We start from the raw sequence: 26,435 nt of genomic DNA, 5'->3' as shown, positions 1-26,435 counted from the left end.
TGCTTCCAGCTGCCGCTACGCCCGTCGCCCGGATGCCCGCTGCCTGTTCTCAGACCCCCGTTGCCCGGCTCGACAGCGCCCCCCACATGCAGCGCCCGGTGCGCATGACCCCCCAGCCCCCCCCCCTAGTTACGGCCCTGCATAACCCCCCATAGAGTCACGTGTATTACGCAGTATTTTAACTGTCAATTATTTAAAACAGTTCTATAAAGTTATGTTCATCAGACCATCGCACATTAATCGTTTTATACCTTAGGTTTTATTCCCACAAACAGGACTCACTGTGACACACACATATGATCCATAGCTACCTTATAGCGATTATTGTACAGGCTCTGGACACCCCATGTGAGTGGGGTACTGATAAAGGTGAGGAGAGTGAGCCGCAAGGACAAGGAGAACATGAAGTAGTAATGACCAACGCATTTCACCAGCATTCTCAGAGTGATGTTCACATTCCCAGCAATAGAGCGGCTCACGAGCGCTGTGTCATGTGACAGCCGGGAATTGATGTCACCTGCAGGAGACCAATTACAGCATTGTAACGTACGCACCTAGACAACTTTCCTATTTAACAAAGGTGAGTTTCATTGATGGGGACTTACACAGGCGAGATGGGGAGATATAGGGCCTACACATGTAGCAATGTGCTTATGAGGGTTCTGAGCGATGCTAGATCGATCTGTCAGGACAAATGTTCTCCAGGGGGAAAGGGGGGGGGGGGGCACTTTCGCTGTCCAATTAATATCCGGAATGCTGGATATTAATCGCCAGGCAATAGCGACGCACGTGACCACACATTTGGCCCTTATTCAGATCTGATTGCAGTACGAATTTGTTCTCAAGGTGGGCAAAACCATGTGCACTGCAGGTGGGGCAGATGTAACATGTGCAGAATGAGTAAAATTTGGGTGGGGTGTGCTGAAACTGAAATCTTAATTGCAGTGTAAAAATAATGCAGCCTGTATTTACCCTGCACAGAAACAAAATAACTCAGCCTGAGTTGCCGTTCCCACCATAGAAGCCCGTGTTAAATTTATAACATGGGCTTCTATGGAGCCGCGCAGAGCCTATCAGGCATGGAGCTCCCCTGAAGCCCGCTCCTGATTGGCTGACTGACGATACCGGGATTCCCTCATTCTGAGGGAGGGACTTCAAGGGTCAACACACTTGCAACTCGCTCAGCTCAGATTTATTAAGCTCGGTGAAGTGATAAAGTGTCTGGTTTTTATCACCGGCCAATCAACTCCTTACTGTGAAGTTACAGGTTTGAAAAATGACAGGTAGGAGCTGATTTGCCGGTGGTAAAAACCAATACCTGTCTAGTACCTGTTTTAGTAGTTTCAAAGAATTCAATATCCTGTTTAATGAGAGCGTTAAAGAGATGCAGTTTCAGGCGTTGTGTGAGACGAGACATGGCGAACATGAAGCAGCCGCCTCGGCAGCCGGCGGAGAGAGAGCTGCACAGAGAGAGAGAGAGGTATCAATATCCTTAGTGCTGTACGTATTGCTGAGTCTAGTCCCCTACCTCTGGTATGAGGCACAGAGCAACACTTGTGCCTCGTGCCTCTGTCCTTCCAATATTTTCACTTGGGAAATATGTCCATGGACAAGGGCACAGACACTAAAGGTGCGTACACACGTGCAGATTTATCTGTCTGATCTATCTGGTGGGAACAAAAACCTGGAAATGTATGGGAACAACTGACAATCAAAAAATTGTTCTCAAACACTTGAAAACAGACAGTGATCAGTCAGATAAATTATTTAATCGTTCTCATATAACAAATTTATCAAAAGCATACAGTATATATTTTTCCGTTTTCCTGCATTTGGGTGGAAATTTTTGATTGTCATATGCTCCCATACATTTCCAGGTTTTTGTTAGCACCAGATAGATCAGACAGAAATCTGTACGTGTGTACGCACCTTAAGGAAGAACAAAGACTCTTCATGTGTCATAGAGAATGAGGAATCTCACGCTGTACAAGATAATACATAAGGTACCTCAAGCCTTTCAGATCGCAAAAGCAGGGTCGGATCCGGGTTTTGAACACAGATCAGACATTTCTAACGCATTGTCGACCTGGGTTATTCCCGGGTTGGTGCATTTTTACTCAACCAGGGTCAACCATGTTAAAACCAGTGTGATGTCATTTTTAAAGTCCTAGTAAAAATTGTGTGTGTACCCAACGGTAATGTTTTTGTATATCTATGCACAGATTTTTTTCCCCAAACTCTTATTAAGGTCACCAGTCCATTTTCTGTCACTCTGTCCTACGTAGGGGTTGGAATTGTCTGTGTGATTGCACCGTCACTTTATCACATACACGCCGGTTACTGACCTTGTGACAGAAAAGGTGGCCATGAAAAATATAGCAAGCAGGAATTCCGTCTCCTTGTACTTGTTGGACAAGATGTCGATCACACGTCCCATGTAGTACGGGATCATCATTTCCACTGTAGAGGATAATAACGCGGAAAAATTACATTCTATAGCTCCAATTATACAGTAGCTTATATATGTTTCAGCACATAAAGATTTGTCCACATACATCTATCCTCTAAGCGATACCAGTCGCCTTATACATACCAAGAGAGTTCTGTAGCCCCAGGCACATTTTTGGGGACTTTTTACATGAAATATGTTTTTATTTGCAAAACGAGAAGAATAGGATGCACAAGCAGTTTCTGCTGATTAAACTGATATGCAGCTTGCCTATATTCAGTGTGTGAATATAGGCAGGCTGCATATCATTTTAATGATAAGCTTTTGCAAATAAGACCGATGTTAACTCGAAGGGCTGTTTAACACAAAAGGAGGCTAGATGTACGTGGACAGATCTGTACTTCACCTACATATCGACTGTACTGCATATATTCATGTAAATGATCTGTATACTGTATAGTGGGCATTGGATCCGTCTTTGGTCAAACATGTGACTGTGATTGCGCACTTTATCTCTCTCTAAGCATTAATAATAGAGAAAAGCGTAATAGCACAGTAACAGCCAGAATAAACAAACAAGACTATACGGCAAATATAATACAGGTTGAGTATCCCTTATCCAAAATGCTCGGGACCAGGAGAATTTTGGATAACGGATTATTCCGTATTTCGGAATATTTTAATATTTCAATTATGTATTTTGAAGTATCTTGCATTTAGGCTGTATAAACACATAATATACACACAAATATATTTTATTACCACATAAAATACACACAAATATATTTTAATTGTTCAAAAAAACAAGGTTTCAAAATGTGAAACAAAATGTGTGTACTATCTCAGTACTGATTTTGAATGCCAAGCAATCATTGTCTTGCACATATATAGTGCCAGTTACATATCATGTCCCCAGTGATGCTGTTTCAAATGTCCCCAGTGAGTTTTTAGCAAAAAAATATTTTTTTTTCACTTTCTGGAATGTCCGTATTTCGGAATAATTCGGATAACGGATATTCGGATACGGGATACTCGACCTGTAATACAAAACATAACAGCACTTATGGAAAGTTGTGTATAACTCACAGGTCAAGGCCAGTGTCAGGAACGTGAAAGCCAGGGACAGGGGCAGCCAGTCCGCTTTGGAATATTTCAGGAGCCTGATGAAACTCTTTCTGTCGCTCTGTTTCCCATTTGCATCTGGGGATGGAGTCTCAGCCGGGACAATGAGAGGTGACGCCAGGTCCCAGAAGACACATGAGAGGGACACGGGAAGGTGAAAGAGCAGGATGTAGGACAGACCGGAGTGGAACTCCGGAGCCTGAGAGGTGAGGAGGAACCTGAGGGTCTGGTACAGAGGTGGCACCAGGCAAAAGGTCAGAGTGTAGAGAAGAGCGGATGGCGTCCACCGTGGACAGGGCAGTTTAACAGCTATTGCGCCAAGCACGGGGGCTTTAATGAGGTGCGCCAACCACACGGTGCCCAGGAAATAAATGGGATAATATCTGTATATGAGACAGGCTGCTATATAGCTGAAGGACGAGTCCAGCAAGAAGACAGCGAGTGGGAAACATAAGGAGGCCATTGTGGAGGTGGAAGAGCACAGCGGTCGCTTCCGGAGAGCCTGAAACACATAACACGGACTTGTGAGCGGCCAATGAGCTAATATAGAGCTATAAGTATCAGCATACAGGTAATGTAGAGTTATACACATACGTAATAATACAGAATAACGTAAAGGAAATTCGGTACTTGTTTCCTAGAACGGCCACAACGATTTAGATCGTTGTGGTCGTAAGATAAAAAATCGGATCGATCGCATCGCATGCGATTTGGTCGCATACGATGCGACCGATCCGATCGACCGATTTTTCACCCGATTTTTTTTTTTTTCACCAGATTTGTTTAAATTGCCCCCCCAAATGTTAATAAGTGTGCTAGACCCCACGATAGACGTGAACCCGAAGCGTGGCGAGCGCAGCGAGCCCGCGAGGGGCGGCGGTGCGCGTCCTCCGACCTTTTCATTCCCCTACTATCCACTAGGGCGTGGAGTGAGAATATAATAGTGTGGCGAGCGCAGCGAGCCACCGAGCCCGAAGCGTGGCGAGCGCAGCGAGCCCCGCGAGGGGACGCGTCTAACTTCACAGGTATACGCGTCCCCTCGCGGGGCTCGCTGCGCTCGCCACGCTTCGGGCTCGGTGGCTCGCTGCGCTCGCCACACTATTATATTCTCACTCCACGCCCTAGTGGATAGTAGGGGAATGAAAAGGTCGGAGGACGCGCACCGCCGCCCCTCGCGGGCTCGCTGCGCTCGCCACGCTTCGGGTTCACGTCTATCGTGGGGTCATGGCGGGCACATAAAAAATGTGAAATGGGTCATATTGGCACATTTCACCTTTTTTATCATTTTTCCCTATGTGAGATGGACTTAATCAAGTCCATCTCATCTTGTGCCATTATAATGGCACAAGACCGACCGATTTCAATGTTAAAAGATTTTTTAACATTGAAGTCTATGGAAAAATCGGGTCAATCGGTCGGTCGCATCGCGGCCGATTTTAATTGGTCGCGACCGACCGATTGACCCGATTTCTGTCAATCAAAGTGAAAAAATGGTAAAAAATCGGCCACATCGTGAGGATCGTGTCCCTTAATTAAGAGCCACGATCACTCACGATTGTGGCCGTTCTAGGAAACAAGTACCGGAAATTCCTGCCCTAAAGTGATGGGATACGGGTTATTGGATAGACCCAATTTAGGGCCAAAATGCATCGGGCTGACCACTGAAGGTCGACACCTGAAATAGGACAACATGGCTGATGCTGACAGGGTTGGCTGGTCGACACAAGTATTAGGTTGATATTGGGAAGGTCTACAGGCAAAAGGTCGACGTGAGTTTTTCACGTGTTTTTATGCCGAATGTCGGCATAGTCAACATGAACACCATCAAAGTGTGCTGTGTCCCCTCGCTATTTTATTCTACCCCCACGCCAAAGCGGATGGTAGGGCATGAAATACTGCCTGTCGGCACATGTCGGCTAAAAAAAGTGAAAAACTCATGTCAACTTTTTGACTGTCGACCTTTCCGTTGACAACCTAATGCTTGTAACCCGGTCGACCTTAGCCATGTCAATCTATTTCAGGTGTTGACACAATGTATGTCGACCGTGTGACCATATCCCAATTTAAGAGACGCCTTATGTGGTTTTGTTTCCCAAAGATCTTCTGGACAGTTCTGGAACATACTCAGAGATTTCTAATATTCTACTTTGGGACATTTTTTTTGTTTTTTTTACTTTATGAATTTTATGAAATTTTTAGCAAAATAATTGTACAAAACATCTCACATCAACATCTATACAGTATATGTGGGCGACTCATGTCTGCGTCATGTGCCGTGGGAGCTGCAGCACACAGCGGTGGAGACAGAGCAGCCATCCTGTCAGAGAGAAGGAAGAGCGGGTAGTAAATACATCAGGTAGGGGGTAGGACAGGGTGGAGCGTGGACAGAAGAAGTCCGGGTAGTAAATACATCAGGGAGGGGGTAGGACAGGGTGGAGCATGGACAGAAGAAGTCCGGTAGTAAATACATCAGGGAGGGGGTAGGACAGGGTGGAGTCTGGGCAGAAGAAGTCTGGGAATTAAATACATCAGGGAGGGGGTAGGACAGGGTGGAGCGGGGACAGAAGAAGTCCGGGTAGTAAATACATCAGGGAGGGGGTAGGACAGGGTGGAGCGTGGGCAGAAGAAGTCCGGGTAGTAAATACATCAGGGAGGGGGTAGGACAGGGTGGAGCGGGGACAGAAGTAGTCCGGGTAGTAAATACATCAGGGAGGGGGTAGGACAGGGTGGAGCGGGGACAGAAGTAGTCCGGGTAGTAAATACATCAGGGAGGGGGTAGGACAGGGTGGAGCGGGGATAGAAGTAGTCCGGGTAGTAAATACATCAGGGAGGGGGTAGGACAGGGTGGAGTCTGAGCAGAAGAAGTCCGGGTAGTAAATACATCAGGGAGGGGGTAGGACAGGGTGGAGCGTGGGCAGAAGAAGTCCGGTAGTAAATACATCAGGGAGGGGGTAGGACAGGGTGGAGCGTGGGCAGAAGAAGTCCGGGTAGTAAATACATCAGGGAGGGGGTAGGACAGGGTGGAGCGTGGGCAGAAGTAGTCCGGGTAGTAAATACATCAGGGAGGGGGTAGGACAGGGTGGAGCGTGGGCAGAAGAAGTCCGGGTAGTAAATACATCAGGGAGGGGGTAGGACAGGGTGGAGGCTGGGCAGTAGAAGTCCGGGTAGTAAATACATCAGGGAGGGGGTAGGACAGGGTGGAGCGTGGGCAGAAGAAGTCCGGTAGTAAATACATCAGGGAGGGGGTAGGACAGGGTGGAGGCTGGGCAGAAGAAGTCCGGGTAGTAAATACATCAGGGAGGGGATAGGACAGGTTGGAGCGTGGGCAGAAGAAGTCCGGTAGTAAATACATCAGGGAGGGGGTAGGACAGGGTGGAGCGGGGATAGAAGTAGTCCGGTAGTAAATACATCAGGGAGGGGGTAGGACAGGGTGGAGCGGGGATAGAAGTAGTCCGGGTAGTAAATACATCAGGGAGGGGGTAGGACAGGGTGGAGTCTGGGCAGAAGAATTCTGGGAATTAAATACATCAGGGAGGTGGTAGGACAGGGTGGAGCGGGGACAGAAGTAGTCCGGGTAGTAAATACATCAGGGAGGGGGTAGGACAGGGTGGAGCATGGACAGAAGAAGTCCGGGTAGTAAATACATCAGGGAGGGGGTAGGACAGGGTGGAGCGGGGACAGAAGTAGTCCGGGTAGTAAATACATCAGGGAGGGGGTAGGACAGGGTGGAGCCGGGACAGAAGTAGTCCGGGTAGTAAATACATCATGGAGGGGGTAGGACAGGGTGGAGCGGGGATAGAAGTAGTCCCGGTAGTAAATACATCATGGAGGGGGTAGGACAGGGTGGAGTCTGGGCAGAAGAAGTCCGGGTAGTAAATACATCAGGGAGGGGGTAGGACAGGGTGGAGCATGGGCAGAAGAAGTCCGGTAGTAAATACATCAGGGAGGGGGTAGGACAGGGTGGAGCATGGGCAGAAGTAGTCCGGGTAGTAAATACATCAGGGAGGGGGTAGGACAGGGTGGAGCGTGGGCAGAAGAAGTCCGGGTAGTAAATACATCAGGGAGGGGGTAGGACAGGGTGGAGTCTGGGCAGAAGAAGTCCGGGTAGTAAATACATCAGGGAGGGGGTAGGACAGGGTGGAGCGTGGGCAGAAGAAGTCCGGTAGTAAATACATCAGGGAGGGGGTAGGACAGGGTGGAGCGTGGGCAGAAGACGTCCGGATAGTAAATACATCAGGGAGGGGGTAGGACAGGGTGGAGCGTGGGCAGAAGAAGTCCGGGTAGTAAATACATCAGGGAGGGGGTAGGACAGGGTGGAGCGTGGGCACAAGAAGTCCGGGTAGTAAATACATCAGGGAGGGGGTAGGACAGGGTGGAGCGGGGATAGAAGTAGTCCGGGTAGTAAATACATCAGGGAGGGGGTAGGACAGGGTGGAGCGTGGGCAGAAGAAGTCCTGGTAGTAAATACATCAGGGAGAGGGTAGGACAGGGTGGAGCGGGGATAGAAGTAGTCCGGATAGTAAATACATCAGGGAGGGGGTAGGACAGGGTGGAGCATGGGCAGAAGAAGCCCAGATAGTAAATACATCAGGGAGGGGGTAGGACAGGGTGGAGCATGGGCAGAAGAAGTCCGGATAGTAAATACATCAGGGAGGGGGTAGGACAGGGTGGAGCGTGGGTAGAAGAAGCCCAGATAGTAAATACATCAGGGAGGGAGTCTCTTGCATGTTTGTAACATCTGGTCCTAAGTGAGATGGGAGCTAATAGAAGGACTGTACACCTGGACCTGACAGCTCACGTTACATATAACACAGGCGTGACCATTTAGCTTATGTTACATACAGGAAATGTTTTCCATTCTTAGTAAAGTGGCGTTATAGCGCCGGGGAGACGGGGGTAACACCATGATCTTGCGCCAACCTTGGGCTCCATAGAGGTGCACAGAGAGCGATGTTGGGGTCCAGTGACGTGCAGGGGATGTGCAGAGCCAAACATCGCAGTCACACATCACCGATAAATGAATTCCTCACTAGAACATGCTACAAAGGGATCCCAGTTATTCCCCATTATCAGTGTGCGTGCTGAAGCTCAGCTTATAAATGGCTACCAGTCCTGTGATACGATTTTATAATCAGCCATTTTATATCATTATTATTTTAACAAGTCTCTAACATGTCCGACAGCAGCAGCTGACGGGAAATTGAAAGCTGTGTACAAGCCACAAGCTGGAGCAGCGCCAGCGTCAGTTATAACCCCGGCAATAGCTTTCCTCACATACATCTGCAATGATAACAGCAATAACAGATGCAGAACACAAAGCAAGGGGGGGGGGGCAGGAGAGATGGTGTAAAGCAGCTGAGGGGGGGGGGGGGTAATAACAGCAGTAACAGATGTAGAACACAAAGCATGGGGGGGGGGAGCGGGGCAGGAGAGAGGGTGTACGGCAGCTGAGGGGGGGTAATAACAACAGTAACAGAAGCAGGGAAGCGCCATCTGCCTGATTTAACCCCTCGGTGGTATGCCAGGAAACCACTAATATGGAATAGGTGAGCGCCAGTGCTGTCCAGGTGTGCACTGCTGGCGTACCACCTCTAGAGCCCCCTTCGTCACCCCCTCCCCCCCCCCATCACCTCTGTTCAGGCGATCTTATGCCGGAGCTCCCCTGACCTGCCGTCAGCTGCCGTTCACTTACAGCAGTGACATAGGTGGGAGGCTCGGGGATGTCCAGGGCGGCTCGCGGGGACCCGATAGCGCTCAGGAGACATCCCTGAGCCTGCCGCCTGTGGTAACTGCTGTGACTGGCGGCTGGGGCTGCGACGGCAGGGGAGCTCAGCCTCCGGCGTACATACGCCGGAGCGAAGGTGAGGGGGGCTCCTAAGATCTGTGGTGGGTTTTTCTGGGGCAGGTTTGTCCTGCCCCAGCAAAACCCACCACTCAAGGGGTTAAAGTTGTACACTGCGGTCGATGTTCATGCAAGTTTAGGGATGGCCAAAAAAATGATTCAAAATCATCAATGGTTTATGACCGATGTAGAATAGTTTTGCCATCGGTGGGTTCGAACCAGATGGTTTATTTCATAGGAGGCATAGTCCCGCCCCCAACACCTGTAAAGCCCTGTCCCCAGGTTCTGATTGACCTACGGGCCAGTCAGTCAAATAAAAGGGATGGCCATCGATAGTTAAAACCATCAATGGTCATACATCACATAGTAAGTTAGCACCGATGGTCATTTGCACCATTACCATCGATGGCAACCATCAATTGCAATAATGTTTATGGCCATCCCTACATAAGTTGCAGATTATCAAAAGGAGAGACACCAAAGTGACAGGAGCCGGGTGCTGCAGTGTGATACTCTCTTATGTGTGATGCAGCACTTGGTTCCGGTTACCGCTGAGGATGCTGGCCACACCCCCGGAGTGCCAATAACCAGTTGGCCCAGGTCACCTACATGAGCATCATTCAATAATAATAAGAAAACAGCGCTGCCATGATATAATATTACGCTCCAGTACTTATGGGGTGTGTGGCCAGTATATGGAGGGGTGGGGTACCTATGCATGTCGCGGGAAGCGGGGGAGTATGGCCAGTGTATGGAGGGGTAGGGAACCTATGCATGCTGCGGGAAGGGTGTGGCCAGTGTATGGAGGAGCGGGAAACATACATGCTGCGGGAAGCGGGGGGGGGGGGGGGGGGTATGGCCAGTGTAAGGAGGGGTGGGGAACCTATGCATGCTGCGGGAAGCGGGGGGTATGGCCAGTGTATGGAGGGTGTGGAACCTATGCATGCTGTGGGAGTGGGTATGGCCAGTGTATGGAAGGGTGGGGAACCAGTACATGCAGCGACAGTGGGTATGGCCAGTGTATGGAGGGGTGCATGCTGTGGGAGGGGGTGTGCCCAGTGTATGGGGGTATTACTGTGTGTCCTATGAATTGCTGTATTACTGTGTGTTCTATGAATTGGGGTAATACTGGACATGGCAATAACCCGGGTCTAGAAATCGGTATTATTAGCATTATTAGCTACTAGTTAACATCCTGACAAAAGGACGGCTTCTGCTATGTACTTTCACTTTAAGCTGTGACCGTTTTTACTGTCAGTTTGAGCTGTGACCGTTTTTACTGTGTTTGAGCTGTGACAGTTTTTAGCCCCATCCCCAGTCCCTACCTGCTCCTACCCCAAATCGGTCTACCTAATAACAGTAATAATAATAATAATAATAATAAGGTACTTGTTTCCTAGCACGGCGCCCATCGCATCGCATACCATAAGGCATACGATGGTATGCGATGCAATGTTACGCGATGGCAGCCGATGTTAAACCATTTTAAATTGTATACCATCGCATTGTATGCCATTGTATGCCATATACAATGGTATACGATTTAAAATTGTATAAGCACCGTAATGGGTGTTTTCAATGTAAAATGTGCCCCCTATAAGATAATTCATTGTATAAGCACCGTAATTGGTGCTTACAATGTTTAAAGCACCCCCACGCTACCCGTGCTATCAACGCCAACCCAAAGCGTGGCGAGCACAGCGAGCCCACGAGGGGCGGCGGTACGCGTCCTCCGACCTTTTCATACCCCCACTACCCACGTTGGTGTGGAGTTGATTTTAGATAGTGTGGCGAGCGCAGCGCGCCCCGTGAGGGGACGCAGAATACATGTAAAGTAATACGCGTCCCTCGCTGCGCTCGCCACGCTTCGGGCTCGGTGGCTCATTGCGCTCACCACACTATATAAAATCAAATCCACGCCGACGTGGATAGTGGGGGTATAAAAACGTCGGAGGACACTTACCGCCGCCGCTCGCCACACTTCGGGTTGGCATTGATAGTGGGGGTGGCGTGGGGGTGCATTTAACATTGTAAGCACCCATTAGGGTGCTTATACAATTAAAAATCGTATAGGGTCTTATACAATTTAAAATGCATCGCATCGCATGCGGGCATATGGCATAGGATGCGTTGCGATGCAATACAACTTAATATCGTGGGCGCCGTGCTAGGAAACAACTACCAATAATAATAATAATAATTATCTCCAGCGTAACAAAATGTAGAATAAAATGTTTTGGCAGCTCGGAGGTAACGTGGCATCGTGACGGTGACATGAAACAGGTATTGCTATATGACATATAAGACATATTCGGAATGTTTTGTGTTTTTAAATTAAACAACGTTCCTTTATCACAGTAATATCAGGATCTTGTTAGCAGTGTTCCCTCTAAGCTGTGCGCACGCACACAACTCGATGAGCGTGCGTACAGACATTACAACAGAGCGCACAAAGCAGCAGTGGTCCCTTTTTGCAGTTGTGGACTCAATTAATGTGTGTTTCACCCATTAACTACATTGTGTGCTGTGTTTTGAATGTTTAACATCATTTTGAAGTAAAGTTAACACAAATGCTGAACGTCATTTTCCAGTTATATATAAGTGACGCACAAAAGTTTACATTTCCTTCCAAAGTTGCACAGCCAAAATCTTTCGCCGCACACAGACTTCATAAAATTAGAGGGAACATTGCTTGTTAGTAATACACGAGTTTATCACAGTCAGTCCTCATATGTCCTGAATAACACAGGAGGTGAGGTGTGAGGATGACTGTATATATCTACAGCATCTACAGTACATAGGGGGAAACTTCATCTCTTTTAACTCTTTGAAGTTATCCGCTACACCCAGCACATACAGTAACTCTGCCATGCTGGGACTTGTAGTTCCACAGAACTGCAGGTTCGCATATTGCCTGTGATATTATTTTTACTTTAACTTTAGAACAAATTGCAAACTACCCCCCCCCCCCCCCCCCAACCACACCCCTGGTAGTCATCCCCTCACCCCGGTACTAACCCCCCTCACGTACCCGGTACTCACTGTCTGCCGGCAGGGTCTCCCTGTGTCACTGAGCCCCGGCTCCTCTGGTTCTGGGAGAGCCGATAGGTAGGGGGGCTGGCACCAGTGTCCTCAGTCAGGGCCCCTGTGCAGGAGCAGCAGCATACAGTGTATAAAGTGCTAGGTAGGGTGTCCCTGTGCAGGAGCAGCCGCATACAGTGTATCATTAATGGCTGGGGGATGATTTCACCACATTCTACATTTCCTTTCACTTTCACATTGCTGGTATTAATCCGATTCCCGGAATACACGGGGCTTTCCTGTAGCCTCACATACCCGGGGCTGAGGGGAGTGAGCCATTGAGGCAGAAGGCCCTACAGAGAGCAGCAGCAGCAGAGGAGACCCTTCCGTGTGCAAGGTGAGTAACACCTGTATATACTGTATATACTGTAATGTATCACTATTGTCACACCGACCTCTGTGTTCTCCGCATCCTGCCTATATCTTTATCATCCGAGGAACAGGTCAGGGGCAGGGGGCACTGCAGAGAGAGGCAGGAGGCACTGCAGAGATAGGCTGGAGGCACTTCAGAGAGTAGCAGGAGGCACTGCAGGGAGAGGCTGGAGGCACTTCAGAGAGAGGCAGGAGGCACTGCAGAGAGAGGCAGGAGGCACTGCAGAGACAGGCTGGAGGCACTCCAGAGAGAGGCAGGAGGCACTGCAGAGCCAAAGGAGTCAAGAGGCACTGCAGAGAGAGGCTGGAGGCACTACAGAGAGTAGCAGGAGGCACTGCAGGGAGAGGCAGGAGGCAATGCAGAGTGGTAGGAGGCACTGCAGGGAGAGGCAGGAGGCAATGCAGAGAGTAGCAGGAGGCACTGCAGGGAGAGGCAGGGGGCACTGCAGAGAGAATCCGGTTGCAAAATAGAGTGGGGCAGGAAGCATTATATAGAGAGGCAAAATGCACTATTGAAGGAGAGAGGTGGCAGTAAATAGAGGCAGGAGGCACTAAAAAGAGATAGAGGAGGCATTAAAGTGGGCACTACAGATAGATACAATACTACAGAGAGATACAGGAGGCATTAAAGAGAGAGGAGGCACCATAGAGAGTAGGAGGAATCATAAAGAGAGGTAGGAGGCACTACAGAGAGATACAGGAGGCATTATAGGAAGCACTACAGAGAAATACAGCACTACAGAGAGATACCAGAGGCATTAGAGAGGAGGCTCCAAAGAGAGTAGGAGGCACTACAGAGAGATACAGGAGGCATTAAAGTGGGCACTACAGATAGATACAGCACTACAGAGAGACACAGGAGGCATTAAAGAGAGAGGAGGCACCATAGAGAGTAGGAGGAATCATAAAGAGAGGTAGGAGGCACTACAGAGAGGTAGGGCAGAGGTTCTATGGAAGCGGGAAGCTCTTCAGTAATAGATGCGTCGCAGGTAGATCAGATGTAGGAGAGATGTAATTATGGAGAGAGCAGAAGTGGAGAGGAGTAAAGTAGCAGCCATACAGCTACTAACTGCCATGTTACAGGCTGTGTAGTAAAATGACAGGAGCTGATTGGTTTGTACTTTATCTCTCTCCAAGGCTTGGTACATCTGCCCCATAGTGTGCAATTGATTACAATGTGACAGACATGAAGAGAGTGCAGTGTAATGTGTGTGTATGTCACCCTGGTGCAGTAAATATTGCCAGCAGTTATTAAGTATTATGCCCCGTACATACAGGGCGACTGAGCATCTGAGCTTAGCGATATTATGCAGATTGCACAGCACACAGCGATGTACACAGCGATATACACAGCGATGTACACAGCGATATACACAGCGATGTACACAGCGATATACACAGCGATGCTCCAGTGATATACACAGCGATGCTCCAGTGAGGCACACAGCGATATACACAGCGATATACACAGTGATGCACACAGCGATGTACACAGCGATGCACCAGTAATGTACACAGCGATATACACAGTGATGCACACAGCGGTATACACAGTGATGCACACAGCGATATACACAGCGATGCACCAATGATGTACATAGCAATGCACCAGTGATGTGTTCTGAGTGACCTGTCACGACCAGAGAACACGGGCGATCACCAGATATATACTTCATGCAGTATAAATCTAGTCCGGCTGGACCGCGCATCGCTGTCGCCGGGGCCATACACACAAAGCGATCTGAAAAACTAAAACTAGGTATTTTCAGTCAATGTTTTAGGATTTTATAGGTTTTTAAAAATGTTAGTTTAGGAATTTATGCAATGTTGAAATAAAAAAACTAAACCTTGCAACATATCAGTGTTTGAAACACTGCACCTTTGTTACAGAAGGGCTGTGGCATCACAGTGTATACTGTGATTATGATACCGTGTTTCCCCGATAATAAGACACTGTCTTATTTTTTTTTTTCGCTCAAAAAAGACCATAGGTCTTATTTTCGGGGGAGGGCTTATTTTAATAGACCTTGACAGCCCCACTGCTCCTTTAAAAATATGCCCCACTGCTCCTTTAAAAAAACGCCCCAGTCCACAATTCCCATCCCAGTCAACCAATCTTCCACATGCCCCACCTGTTTGTGTACCAGATCTCAGCCCCGCCGGCGCTGTGTGCACTGATCAGCAGCCGCGTGATGTGCGCGGCGTCACGCCGCGCCTACCGCAACGCATCCCTGGGAACGGGAGCCGCGGTATTACTGAACAGGCGAGGTGAGTGGGGGTGAGCAGGGCTACACTTTGACAAATGCAAAAAAATACATGGGAAATTTCATAGGTCTTAATTTCGGGGGAGGGCTTATTTTGGACAAATGGTCCAAATCTGGGGTAGGGCTTATTATCGGGGTAGGTCTAATTATCGGGGAAACACGGTATGTGTATACTGTATGTATATGATGTGTGGGTACTTGTTTCCTATCTGGGCGCCCACTAAGTTAATTGCGCACCATGCTATTCTCCGTAGAGAAATCGGATCGCATCGTACACATACACGATATTGAACGATGCGATGCGATGCGATCCGATTTCCCATAGGAAACAATGTTAAATGGCTCAATTTAGCCAAATTATCATAGGAACAATAGTAAATGGGCCAAAAACACCCCTGAACATTGAAATGTCCCCCCAAAAGTAGTTGACGCCACCCCGCCATCAACGTGAACCCGAAGCGTGGCGAGCGCAGCGAGCCCGCGAGGGGCGGCGGTACGCGTCCTCCGACCTTTTCATGCCCTACTATCCACGTCGGCGTGGAGTGAGAATAGAATAGTGTGGCGAGCGCAGCGAGCCACCGAGCCCGAAGCGTGGCGAGCGCAGCGAGCCCCGCGAGGGGACGCGGATACCTTCACAGGTAAACGCGTCCCTTCGCGGGCTTCCCAGGTGTCCGCGTCGCCCGCGTGTATACTGTGTATATGTATATGATATGTGTATACTGTGTGTATGTATATGATATGTGTATACTGTATGTATATATGTGTATACTGTGTGTATGTATATGATATGTGTATACTGTATGTATGTATATGATATGTGTATACTGTATGTATATATGTGTATACTATGTGTGTATGTATATATGTGTGTATATGTATATGATATTTTGTATACTGTATGTGTATATGTGTATACTGTGTATGTATGTATATATGTGTATATGTATATGATATGTGTATACTGTATGTATATATATGTATACTGTGTGTGTGTGTGTGTATGTATATGATATGTGTATACTGTATGTATATGATATGTGTATACTGTGTGTATGTATATGATATGTGTATATATGTATACTGTGTGTATGTATATGATATGTGTATACTGTGTGTATGTATATGATATGTGTATACTGTATGTATATATGTGTATACTGTGTGTATGTATATGATATGTCTGTGTATACTGTATGTATATATGTGTATACTGTGTGTATGTATATGATATGTGTATACTGTGTGTATGTATATATGTGTATACTGTGTGTATGTATATGATATGTGTATACTGTATGTATATATTTGTATACTGTGTGTGTATGTATATGATATGTGTATACTGTATGTATATATGTGTATACTGTATGTATATATGTGTATACTGTGTGTATGTATATGATATGTCTGTGTATACTGTATGTATATATGTGTATACTGTGTGTATGTATATGATATGTGTATACTGTATGTATGTATATGATATGTGTATACTGTATGTATATATGTGTATACTGTGTGTATACTGTATGTATATATGTGTATACTGTGTGTATGTATATGATATGTGTATACTGTATGTATGTATATGATATGTGTATACTGTATGTATATATGTGTATACTGTGTGTATGTATATGATATGTGTATACTGTGTGTATGTATATGATATGTGTATACTGTATGTATATGATATGTGTATACTGTGTGTATGTATATGATATGTGTATACTATATGTATATATGTGTATACTGTGTGTGTGTGTGTGTATGTATATGATATGTCTGTGTATACTGTATGTATATATGTGTATACTGTGTGTATATATGTGTGTATACTGTGTGTGTATGTATATGATATGTGCATACTGTGTATATATGTGTATACTGTGTGTATGTATATGATATGTCTGTGTATACTGTATGTATATATGTGTATACTCTGTGTGTGTGTGTGTATATGATATGTCTGTGTATACTGTATGTATATATGTGTATACTGTGTGTGTGTGTGTATATGATATGTCTGTGTATACTGTATGTATATGATATGTGTATACTGTGTGTATGTATATAATATGTGTATACTATATGTATATATGTGTATACTGTGTGTGTATGTATATATGTGTATACTGTGTGTGTATGTATATATGTGTATACTGTGTGTATGTATATGATATGTGTATACTATATGTATATATGTGTATACTGTGTGTATGTATATGATATGTCTGTGTATACTGTATGTATATATGTGTATACTGTGTGTATGTATATGATATGTGTATACTATATGTATATATGTGTATACTGTGTGTGTATGTATATGATATGTCTGTGTATACTGTATGTATATATGTGTATGCTGTGTGTATGTATATGATATGTCTGTGTATACTGTATGTATATATGTGTATACTGTGTGTATGTATATGATATGTGTATACTATATGTATATATGTGTATACTGTGTGTATGTATATGATATGTGTATACTGTATGTATATATGTGTATGTATATGATATGTGTATACTGTGTGTATGTATATGATATGTGTATACTGTATGTATATATGTGTATACTGTGTGTATGTATATGATATGTGTATACTGTATGTATGTATGTATATGATATGTGTATACTGTATGTATATGATATGTGTATACTGTGTGTATGTATATGATATGTCTGTGTATACTGTATGTATATATGTGTATACTGTGTGTATGTATATGATATGTCTGTGTATACTGTATGTATATATGTGTATACTGTGTGTATGTATATGATATGTGTATACTATATGTATATATGTGTATACTGTGTGTGTATGTATATGATATGTCTGTGTATACTGTATGTATATATGTGTATGCTGTGTGTATGTATATGATATGTCTGTGTATACTGTATGTATATATGTAACAATTCGTTTGCCTACGCCTTTATAACAACGTTCTCAGATGAACACAAAAAGATAGAAAATATATTCAAAAAACATTGGAACATCATCCTCAAAGATCCCATTTTGGGGAAAATGGTTCCACAATATCCTAAACATATATATCGTAAAGCACCAAACCTTCGCACCAATTTAGTTGGCAGCAACTTTCCCACAAAAAAGACACCAGCTGGAATCACATCAAAAGGATTCTACCGATGCGGGAGCTGTCTGGGGTGCAAAAATACTAAGAGCACAGGAACAAATAAAATTCAAGAATATTGTATTAACGGGTATGCCATTAAAATAAAAGAATTTATATCCTGTAGCTCTAAAAATGTGATATACATGATCAAGTGCAGTTGTAACAAGTACTATATTGGAAGAACGTCCAGACCGCTTAAAATTCGTCTAGGGGAGCACCTTAGAAATATAAAAAAAGGGATGGAAACCCATGCACTGTCATTACATTTCAAACAGGTCCATCACTGCTCCACCAAAGAAATTACTGAATTTGGCGGTCTTAGAGCTGTGAAAGGAAATTTAAGACAGCCAGACTGTTCATCTTCTCTAGCAAAGGCAGAGATGAACCTGATCTATAACTGCAACACCTTAATACCTAATGGGCTCAATAGCGATTTTGAGCTCAAGTGGTTTTTGTAAATTATGTGTTCTACTTAAAATCATGTTCCAGTTATAAAATATATTCTTGATTATTGTATATGCTGTACGCCCTGCTCAAAATCATGTTTTACATATATATATATGTTCCAGTTATGAACTCTTTAATACTACATATGTTGTACATCTAATAGTTTTGATATTATTATGCAGACAATATTATATGTAAAAATGTGCCACAGTAATTGAAATCTCTTCTGTATTATCTTCCTATTACTGCAGTGCAAACAAGTCCCGCTGTCATGGTAACACCATCGCTTCCGGGACACGTCACATGTAGTGGAAACAAGTCCCGTTGCCAAGGTAACACCATCGCTTCTGGGATACGTCACATACACACACACCCTTGTGATGGACGCATCGGACAACCTCCCCGTCGGCGTCACGTCTCATCACGTGCTCCTATACAGCACCGCCGGATACCATCAGGCTCTCTATGCGTTCCACGCTCCTCCAATAATAGGAAACTTCCGGGCAATACTTCCGGCGGCGTGCGTTCCACGATCAGGAAGCGCATTGCCGTATTGCACTAACGGAAGAAAAGCCATTGAAAACTGGTTTCCCCGACTCCGCCAGACTAAATGCACACAAAGCATCGTCTTACTTCTTCTTATCCCTTCTTGATCACCAGTATATTATAGTTTAGCGACGGGTTTCATTACCAAAAACCGGAAGTGACACGGGTTCCCATGACAACGGCTTCAGGAAACTTATTAAAACTTCAAAGACTTTATCATTTTATGAATTTATGCCATGCATTATGTTATATATGCATGCTGAGATCAAATATGTGTAGATACAGATAGGTTTGTTGGATAGAAATATCATTATACAATGTACATCCACCTCATTTCCTGTCTGTTTGTGATTGGCTGTTCACCAGTTAAATATGTGCTGCTCACTCAGCTCCAGTACATCTTGAAGAAGGTCATAGACCGAAACGCGTCGATGCCACTGGAGAGGAGTGAACAGCCATAAATTCCTCAGATGTATGTATTGGATTTTTAAACATTTTTATATTTTTTGCTTATTTTTTGCTGTTTTATTTTATTTTTTCCATGATTCTATGGGCATTGTTTTTCTAAAAACAACTGTTGGATTTTATATTGGAACCTGCTGCTTTGTATTGATTCCCTGGATGGGATATATTTTTTACCTTGTTGATTAAAGACTGTACTTTTGATATTTTTGCTAAAAAACGGACTGGATTTAAAGTTTTTTTCACATGGCAAAATTGTGATAAAGAAACCGCTACAGGCTTTGCATCACCGTATCAAACGGTGAGTAAGGTACGCCGTTTGGTGATTTGGTTTCCCTCCATACTTTTAATCATATATACGACTGTCATTACATTTTGGAATATTCTTTCCCATATGTAAACTGGAGGATAAAAAGTCCACTAAAAGAAAATATCCACCTGCCTAAAAAGAAACCTTGATGAGCGGACACCTGAACACACAAGTGTGAGTTGGGGTACGCCTACCAATTAATCCTATACAAGAAATATTTTAATTTAGGGGTAAGGTACACCATAATTAGGTGTGATAAAACCTTTACCCTTTAAATTAAACTGGTCACAAGAAAAATTCTGATATATGGTTCCCCCTTTTCTTTCGAGCAAATCCTGAATGGTGAACCTCCACAGAAATCCGTAAGAACTGGAGGAACTTTAAAGAAACCTTTTTGAGTGTAAACATCTAATTAACTCCGTGAGTAAGGGTACGCCCGTAAAACTAAAGACACCTTGATATATGTAACTTTTGCACAACTTTGGTGAGTGAGGTACGCCATCCATCCTTTTTTTCTGGCTCCTCACAAATCAAAACAATTCCCCACATCCCATAGGATCTACACATGTGTTGTATTTTTCTCTTCTTTTGAGCATATTGGATAAACATCCTTCACACTCTGGGAAGAAAGGGATCATCACCACATAAAGATACCTTGATGAGCTTCGTATCAACTTGCCTAAACGTGAGTCTGGTACGCCATCTACCACTGGTCCTTCTATAGAGTCATAATCACTCTTTTCACCAGACGAATCCACACATGTATTGTACCTTTTTCTCTTTTTTGAGCACACTGGCAAAATACCTTCACCATTTGAATTAAAGAAACCACCACAGATATCGCCACCAAAGGGAAAAGATACCTTTATATTCTTCGTACCAACTTGTCCAACGTGAGTTTGGTACGCTTAATATATCTTCACTTTATTGGAAAAAGAGCATATGAAAATTCTGTCGATCTCACAGATATAGATATAAAAAATCATCACACACACAATTTAATTTACGTTCTTTTATTTTTTCTCTGCTTACGAACACCCACTTTTGACGGAGAAACGGACTCAATCACTAAACACCATCGGAGACATCCTTGAAGAAAAAGAACTAAAACCATTGAGTATACCTTGCGCCTTATTGTTTAGAAGTTCCAAATTGTTTTTTGTTGTTGTATGTATATATGTGTATACTGTGTGTATGTATATGATATGTGTATACTGTATGTATATATGTGTATACTGTGTGCAGGCCTGATCACTTCAGTGACCTCCTCTCCCTTTGTCCCTGCCTTATACAGGACATCTGTCGCCATTAGCTGCCTCCTCCATGATGCGCCCCTTCTGGACCCTGTGCTGCCTTATTGGCCAGGATTATGCCTCGCTGCACCTCTTGGGGTGGGTCCTCACCCACTTCCTCCCTGTGAGTCTCCCCCTGGCCTGGGTGATGGGCCTGGCACGGATGATAGTCCTGACTTCGGGTGCGGAGATGGTCAGCAGGCAGCGCGGTCTCCCACCTTGGTTATGCGGAAAGCCCCTGCTGGTGTCCTGCATGGTCCTGAGCCTACTGGTGCCATCCTGTGTGACCATCACCACCTGGCCTCTCCCACAGACCAGCGCTGCGTTCCTGCACAGCTGGTGCCACGGGCACCTCTTCTGCTACTCTTACCTGCTGACACTGACCTCCACAGTCATCTGGCATCAGCTATTTCTCCCCAGTGAGGAGGAGGAGGAAGAGTCGGAACCTTCAGCCTCTGTATGGCGGTTACTTGCCCTTCTGAAACCTTACGGTGGCAGGTTCCTGCTGGCGTCTCTGTTTCTGGTGCTGTCATCATGGGGTTAGTGCCAGGCCTTGGACGTAGCTGGTAGTGCTGAATAGACACTTGTGCAGTGAGAGGACTACGTTCTGCTACTGTCACTGAATATTACTACTGGGGGGGGGGGGGTATATACGTATTACACTAATTCACGAGTCCACCTACTCAGGCGTCAGCATTGACATAAATAAAACATGAAAAACTCATGTTGACCTTTTCATGTGTTGTCATTTTCCATGTTGACGTTTAACTTGTGTCTAACTTCTGTCAATGTCTAACTAATGCATGTCTAACTTCTGTCAATGTCTAACTTCTGTCAATGTCTAACTAATGCATGTCTAACTTTTGTCAATGTCTAACTACTGCATGTCTAACTTTTGTCAATGTCTAACTACTGCATGTCTAACTTTTGTTAATTTATAACTAATGCATGTCTAACCTTTGTCAATGCCTAACTACTGCATGTCTAACTTTTGTCAATGTCTAATTACTGCATGTCTAACTTTTGTTAATTTATAACTAATGCATGTCTAACTTTTGTCAATGTCTAACTAATGCATGCCTAATTTTCCCTGGGTTCCCTGGGCAACAGCATCATCTGCCCCCCTATAATCCTTCCCTGCATGACAGGTCTTGTAACCGTACTTAGGGGTAGATTTATTAAACTCGTGAAGTGATAAAGTGTCTGGTTTTTATCACCGGCCAATCAGCTCCTACCTGTCATTTTTCAAACCAAGCCTGTAACTTCACAGTTAGGCGCTGATTGGCCGCTGATAAAAACCAGACACTTTATCACTTCACCGAGCTTAATAAATCTGCCCCTTTGCGCCCCCCCCCCCCCTCCCTAAATTTAATGCTGCCTCTCCGCCCAGTCTTACCCTACCTCCACCGCCGCGTCTGTATTTGGCCGGGAGTCGGGACCGCATATCTACTAATCTGCGTCCCGGCGCCTGGCTCTTTATGAGTCAAATATCCATCACAAAATGGCCGCCTCCTTACAGCAGACCGTTTGTAAGGATGCTAGAGAAGGCCGCTGCTGCCTCCTCTAGCATCTTAAAAAACTGTCTGCATTAAGGAGGCGGCCATTTTGTGATGGACATTTGAATCATAAGGAGCCATGCGCCGGGACGCAGATTAGTAGATATGCGGTCCCGACTCCCGGCCGAATACAGACACGGCGGGGGAGGCAGGGGCCGGGGCACAGTAAGGAGAGGGGTGGAGGGCAGTGGGCCGCATCCGTCACGCGGGACAGAGTGGTCTTGTCCCTTGGTGAGTTTTCATGTATATATTTTACATTGGGTAACCGGTAAAGAAACTGCTATGGGAATGTCTCCTAGTTTGACTAGGTGAGTCAATCTGGGATTCGGAGTGTGATATTAAAGCAGGATTTCCAGCTGTATTTCTCTATTTCTCTTTACACGGTTGGAGCATTCCTCCCCCTCCCTTACTTGGAGATTTGCATTAAGGGAATTTGAGAAAATCCAGAGATAGTGCTGTGGAGATCCATATTTCTTTGGTTCATGGTGTATATATTTGGGTCTGGTATCCCATTTTTTGGGGGTTTTCCCAGCTGCAATCTTTTGAGCGCAAGTAGCTATTGTCAGGGGCGGATCCAGGATAAAATGACAGGGGGGGCACCATGATAAAAGAGGGTTTAGGTGGGGGAGGGCCAGTGTTAGTGGTGCCAGTGTACATGCTAAGAGAGCGGCAGAGAGAGAGGGTGGGAATGGGATTAAAAATAGGCCCTGGCATTTAAAGTACGCAGGCCCACCATGGTGACAAAAGTGAAGGATGTAGTTCTGCGCGCGCCGAAGGCGCGCTCTGGAAAAGGGGGTCTGGCCACTCAACAGGGGGCATGTCCTTGAGTGTAGTGTACAACACCATATACAACTTCTACACATTATGCAACAAAATACTAGACCCCATTATACTTGCCCCTTACAAATGATGCCAAATGGAATGAGCCAAAATTCACATAATGCCACACAGATTGTGTCAAAATTCACATAATGCCACACGGATTGAGCCAAAATTTACATAATAACACACGGATTGAGCCAAAATTCACATAATGCCAAATGGATTGAGCCAAAATTCACATAATGCCACATGGATTGTGTCAAAATTCACATAATGCCACATGGATTGTGTCAAAATTCACATAATGCCACACGGATTGTGTCAAAATTCACATAATGCCACACGGATTGAGCCAAAATTCACATAATGCCACACGGATTGAACCAAAATTCACATAATGCCACATGGATTGTGTCAAAATTCATATAATGCCACATGGATTGTGTCAAAATTCACATAATGCCACATGGATTGAGCCAAAATTCACATAATGCCAAATGGATTGAGCCAAAATTCACATAATGCCTTACGGATTGAGCCAAATTCATAAGATGCCATATGGATTGAGCCAAAATTCACATAATGCCACATGGATTGAGCCAAATTCATAAGATGCCATATGGATTGAGCCAAAATTCACATAATGCCACACGGATTGAGCCAAATTCATAAAATGCCATATGGATTGAGCCAAAATTCACATAATGCCACACGGATTGAGCCAAATTCATAAGATGCCATATGGATTGAGCCAAAATTCACATAATGCCACATGGATTGAGACAAAATTCACATAATGCCACACAGATTAAGACAAAATTCACAATACGCTTCATAAACAGGGACATTGTCCACCAAAGGCACGCATTAAACATTTACACCATAATGTCCATTACACGTTAAGTTACACGCTATTATGTCCATTATGTATTATACCAAACACCATAATGCCTATTAAAAATTATGCTACATAAGTGCTGCTTATCTACATGCTCATTGCCAAGGGTTCCATGCTCATTGCCAGAGGTTCCATGCTTGTTGCCATGTGGGATTACATGCTCATTGCCAACGGGGAATACATGCTCGTGGTAAATGGGGGACAGCTGCCGCCAGGCAGAAGTGATAGCCACTGACAGTGGCAGAGCCTGGCTGTATTCTGAGCACTGCAGGTCCCAGCTATTTGAAATAATACCCATTTCACACCAGAAAATGCATTCCCAGGTTGGCCCCTTTACCCCACCTAGTCCCTGCATTTTCTGGTGTGTGGGGGAGAGAAAACCACCCATCCCCCCCTTTAACCAGTTATCTCATTTAACCGGCTATATCTTCGGAACTAACTGACCCATTTACATGAGACAAGTATCATATTGAAGAACATTTGAGTGGGCTTTGAATGATTTTGGTCCAGTAAAACTGGAACGTTTGGTTCCAGAGTAATCTGCCCTCAAAAACATGAACAGCCATGAAATTACATTTCAAAAATAAAAAAATCGATTTACACGCTATATCTCTGGAACCGATTGACCGATATGGACCATCCTGGTATTATATTGAAGGCCCAGCGATTTGGAATTGAATAACATCAATCACAAGCTCCTGTGATGCCAGGGGGGGACCTGGCAGCTGTCGGAACCGGGTGGGGGTCGGAATTGACGGGTCCCATATTATCCTATGGGGAAAAAATGTTACAGCTTTGCCAGGCGATATCTCCGGTTCCCAGGGGGCTAGAGACATGGGGCTGGGCTCGTTGGAAAGCTCTGGTCCTCATCTACAAAATAAATGACAGGGGGGGCACGTGCCCGGGTGCCCCCCCCCCTGAATCCGCCACTGGCTATTGTCACTTTTTTGTTGATAGTGCTGCAGAAGGCCATTTCACTGAGTGTGAGTGTGAGCTAATGCTGCAGAAGGCCATTTCACTGAGTGTGAGTGTGGACTAGTGCTGCAGAAGGCCGTTTCACTGAGTGTGAGTGTGAACTAGTGCTGCAGAAGGCCGTTTCACTGTGAGTGTGAGTGTGGACTAGTGCTGCAGAAGGTAATTTCACCTTGAGTGATAGATTGAGAACTGTCTGCATGAATAATGAACCAACATAATAACGATCCCTTATGCGTTAGCCACTATTATCCCCTCATGTTCCTCCATGTGTTCCCTCTCAGCACCTGTCCTCCCCTTACTCCCGTTCTAGGTGTCAGTGGTGAGCCAGGAGCCCATCCTCTCCGCCCGCTCCCTGAAGGACAATATCTCCTACGGGTTGGGGGAGGTCAGCCTGACGTCTGTGCAGAGGGCAGCATCGGTGGCCAGTGCAGATGATTTCATCTCAGAAAAGCCCAGTGGCTATCAGACAGGTAATGTCATAGAGGCCACGTCCGTAGCTGCCGTGGTCAGCTAACCGCAGCTAAGAGCGGCCATGGCACATGGGTATGTAACAACTCACGGAATGTTCTCCTCACTAAGGTGCCGGGCAGAAGGGAGGAATGCTCTCCGGGGGACAGAAGCAGAGGGTGGCGCTAGCACGGGCGCTGCTGAGGAACCCCAAAATCCTCATCCTGGATGATGCCACCAGCTCCCTGGACACAGACACGGAGCTCAAGGTGAGATCAGTAGAATTATGAAGAGAGACAGAATAGGGGCCTTTTACTCTATAAACCTAAATAATATGATACTAGGTGATTCATCGCGCCCTACGGGCGCTCTTCACACCGTCGTAAGGGGCTGCGCCCCC

The 26,435-nt window shown here is 45.4% G+C and overlaps 1 protein-coding gene and 1 long non-coding RNA gene across 3 annotated transcripts in view; one reads left to right on the top strand and one right to left on the bottom strand.

The window, feature by feature from the left end:
• Positions 1-12,749, bottom strand: part of LOC146036267 (antigen peptide transporter 2-like) — a 29,312-nt gene extending 16,563 nt beyond the window's left edge. Inside the window, exons 1-5 of one of the 2 annotated variants that reach the window (XM_083160161.1) lie at positions 12,445-12,749; positions 3,536-4,073; positions 2,346-2,460; positions 1,330-1,460; positions 312-517 (exon numbers count right to left, since the gene is read on the bottom strand). In XM_083160161.1, coding sequence (XP_083016287.1) covers positions 312-517; positions 1,330-1,460; positions 2,346-2,460; positions 3,536-4,034 — 951 coding nt within the window. In that variant the 5' untranslated portion in view covers positions 4,035-4,073; positions 12,445-12,749. The remainder of the gene's footprint in view (positions 1-311; positions 518-1,329; positions 1,461-2,345; positions 2,461-3,535; positions 4,074-12,444) is intronic. The other variant, XM_083160160.1, reaches the window with a different exon arrangement.
• On the top strand, positions 12,598-26,349 carry LOC146036268 (uncharacterized). The gene is made up of 4 exons (XR_014460794.1): positions 12,598-12,831; positions 21,340-21,876; positions 25,899-26,058; positions 26,168-26,349. It is a non-coding gene; the product is annotated as an uncharacterized LOC146036268 (long non-coding RNA).
• Positions 26,350-26,435: the final 86 nt, after the last annotated feature.

This window comes from Crinia signifera, chromosome 9 (genome assembly GCF_055691185.1).
Source record: "Crinia signifera chromosome 9, ASM5569118v1, whole genome shotgun sequence".
Classification (NCBI taxonomy): Eukaryota; Metazoa; Chordata; class Amphibia; order Anura; family Myobatrachidae; genus Crinia; species Crinia signifera.
This window is presented reverse-complemented; position numbering and strand designations above follow the sequence as displayed.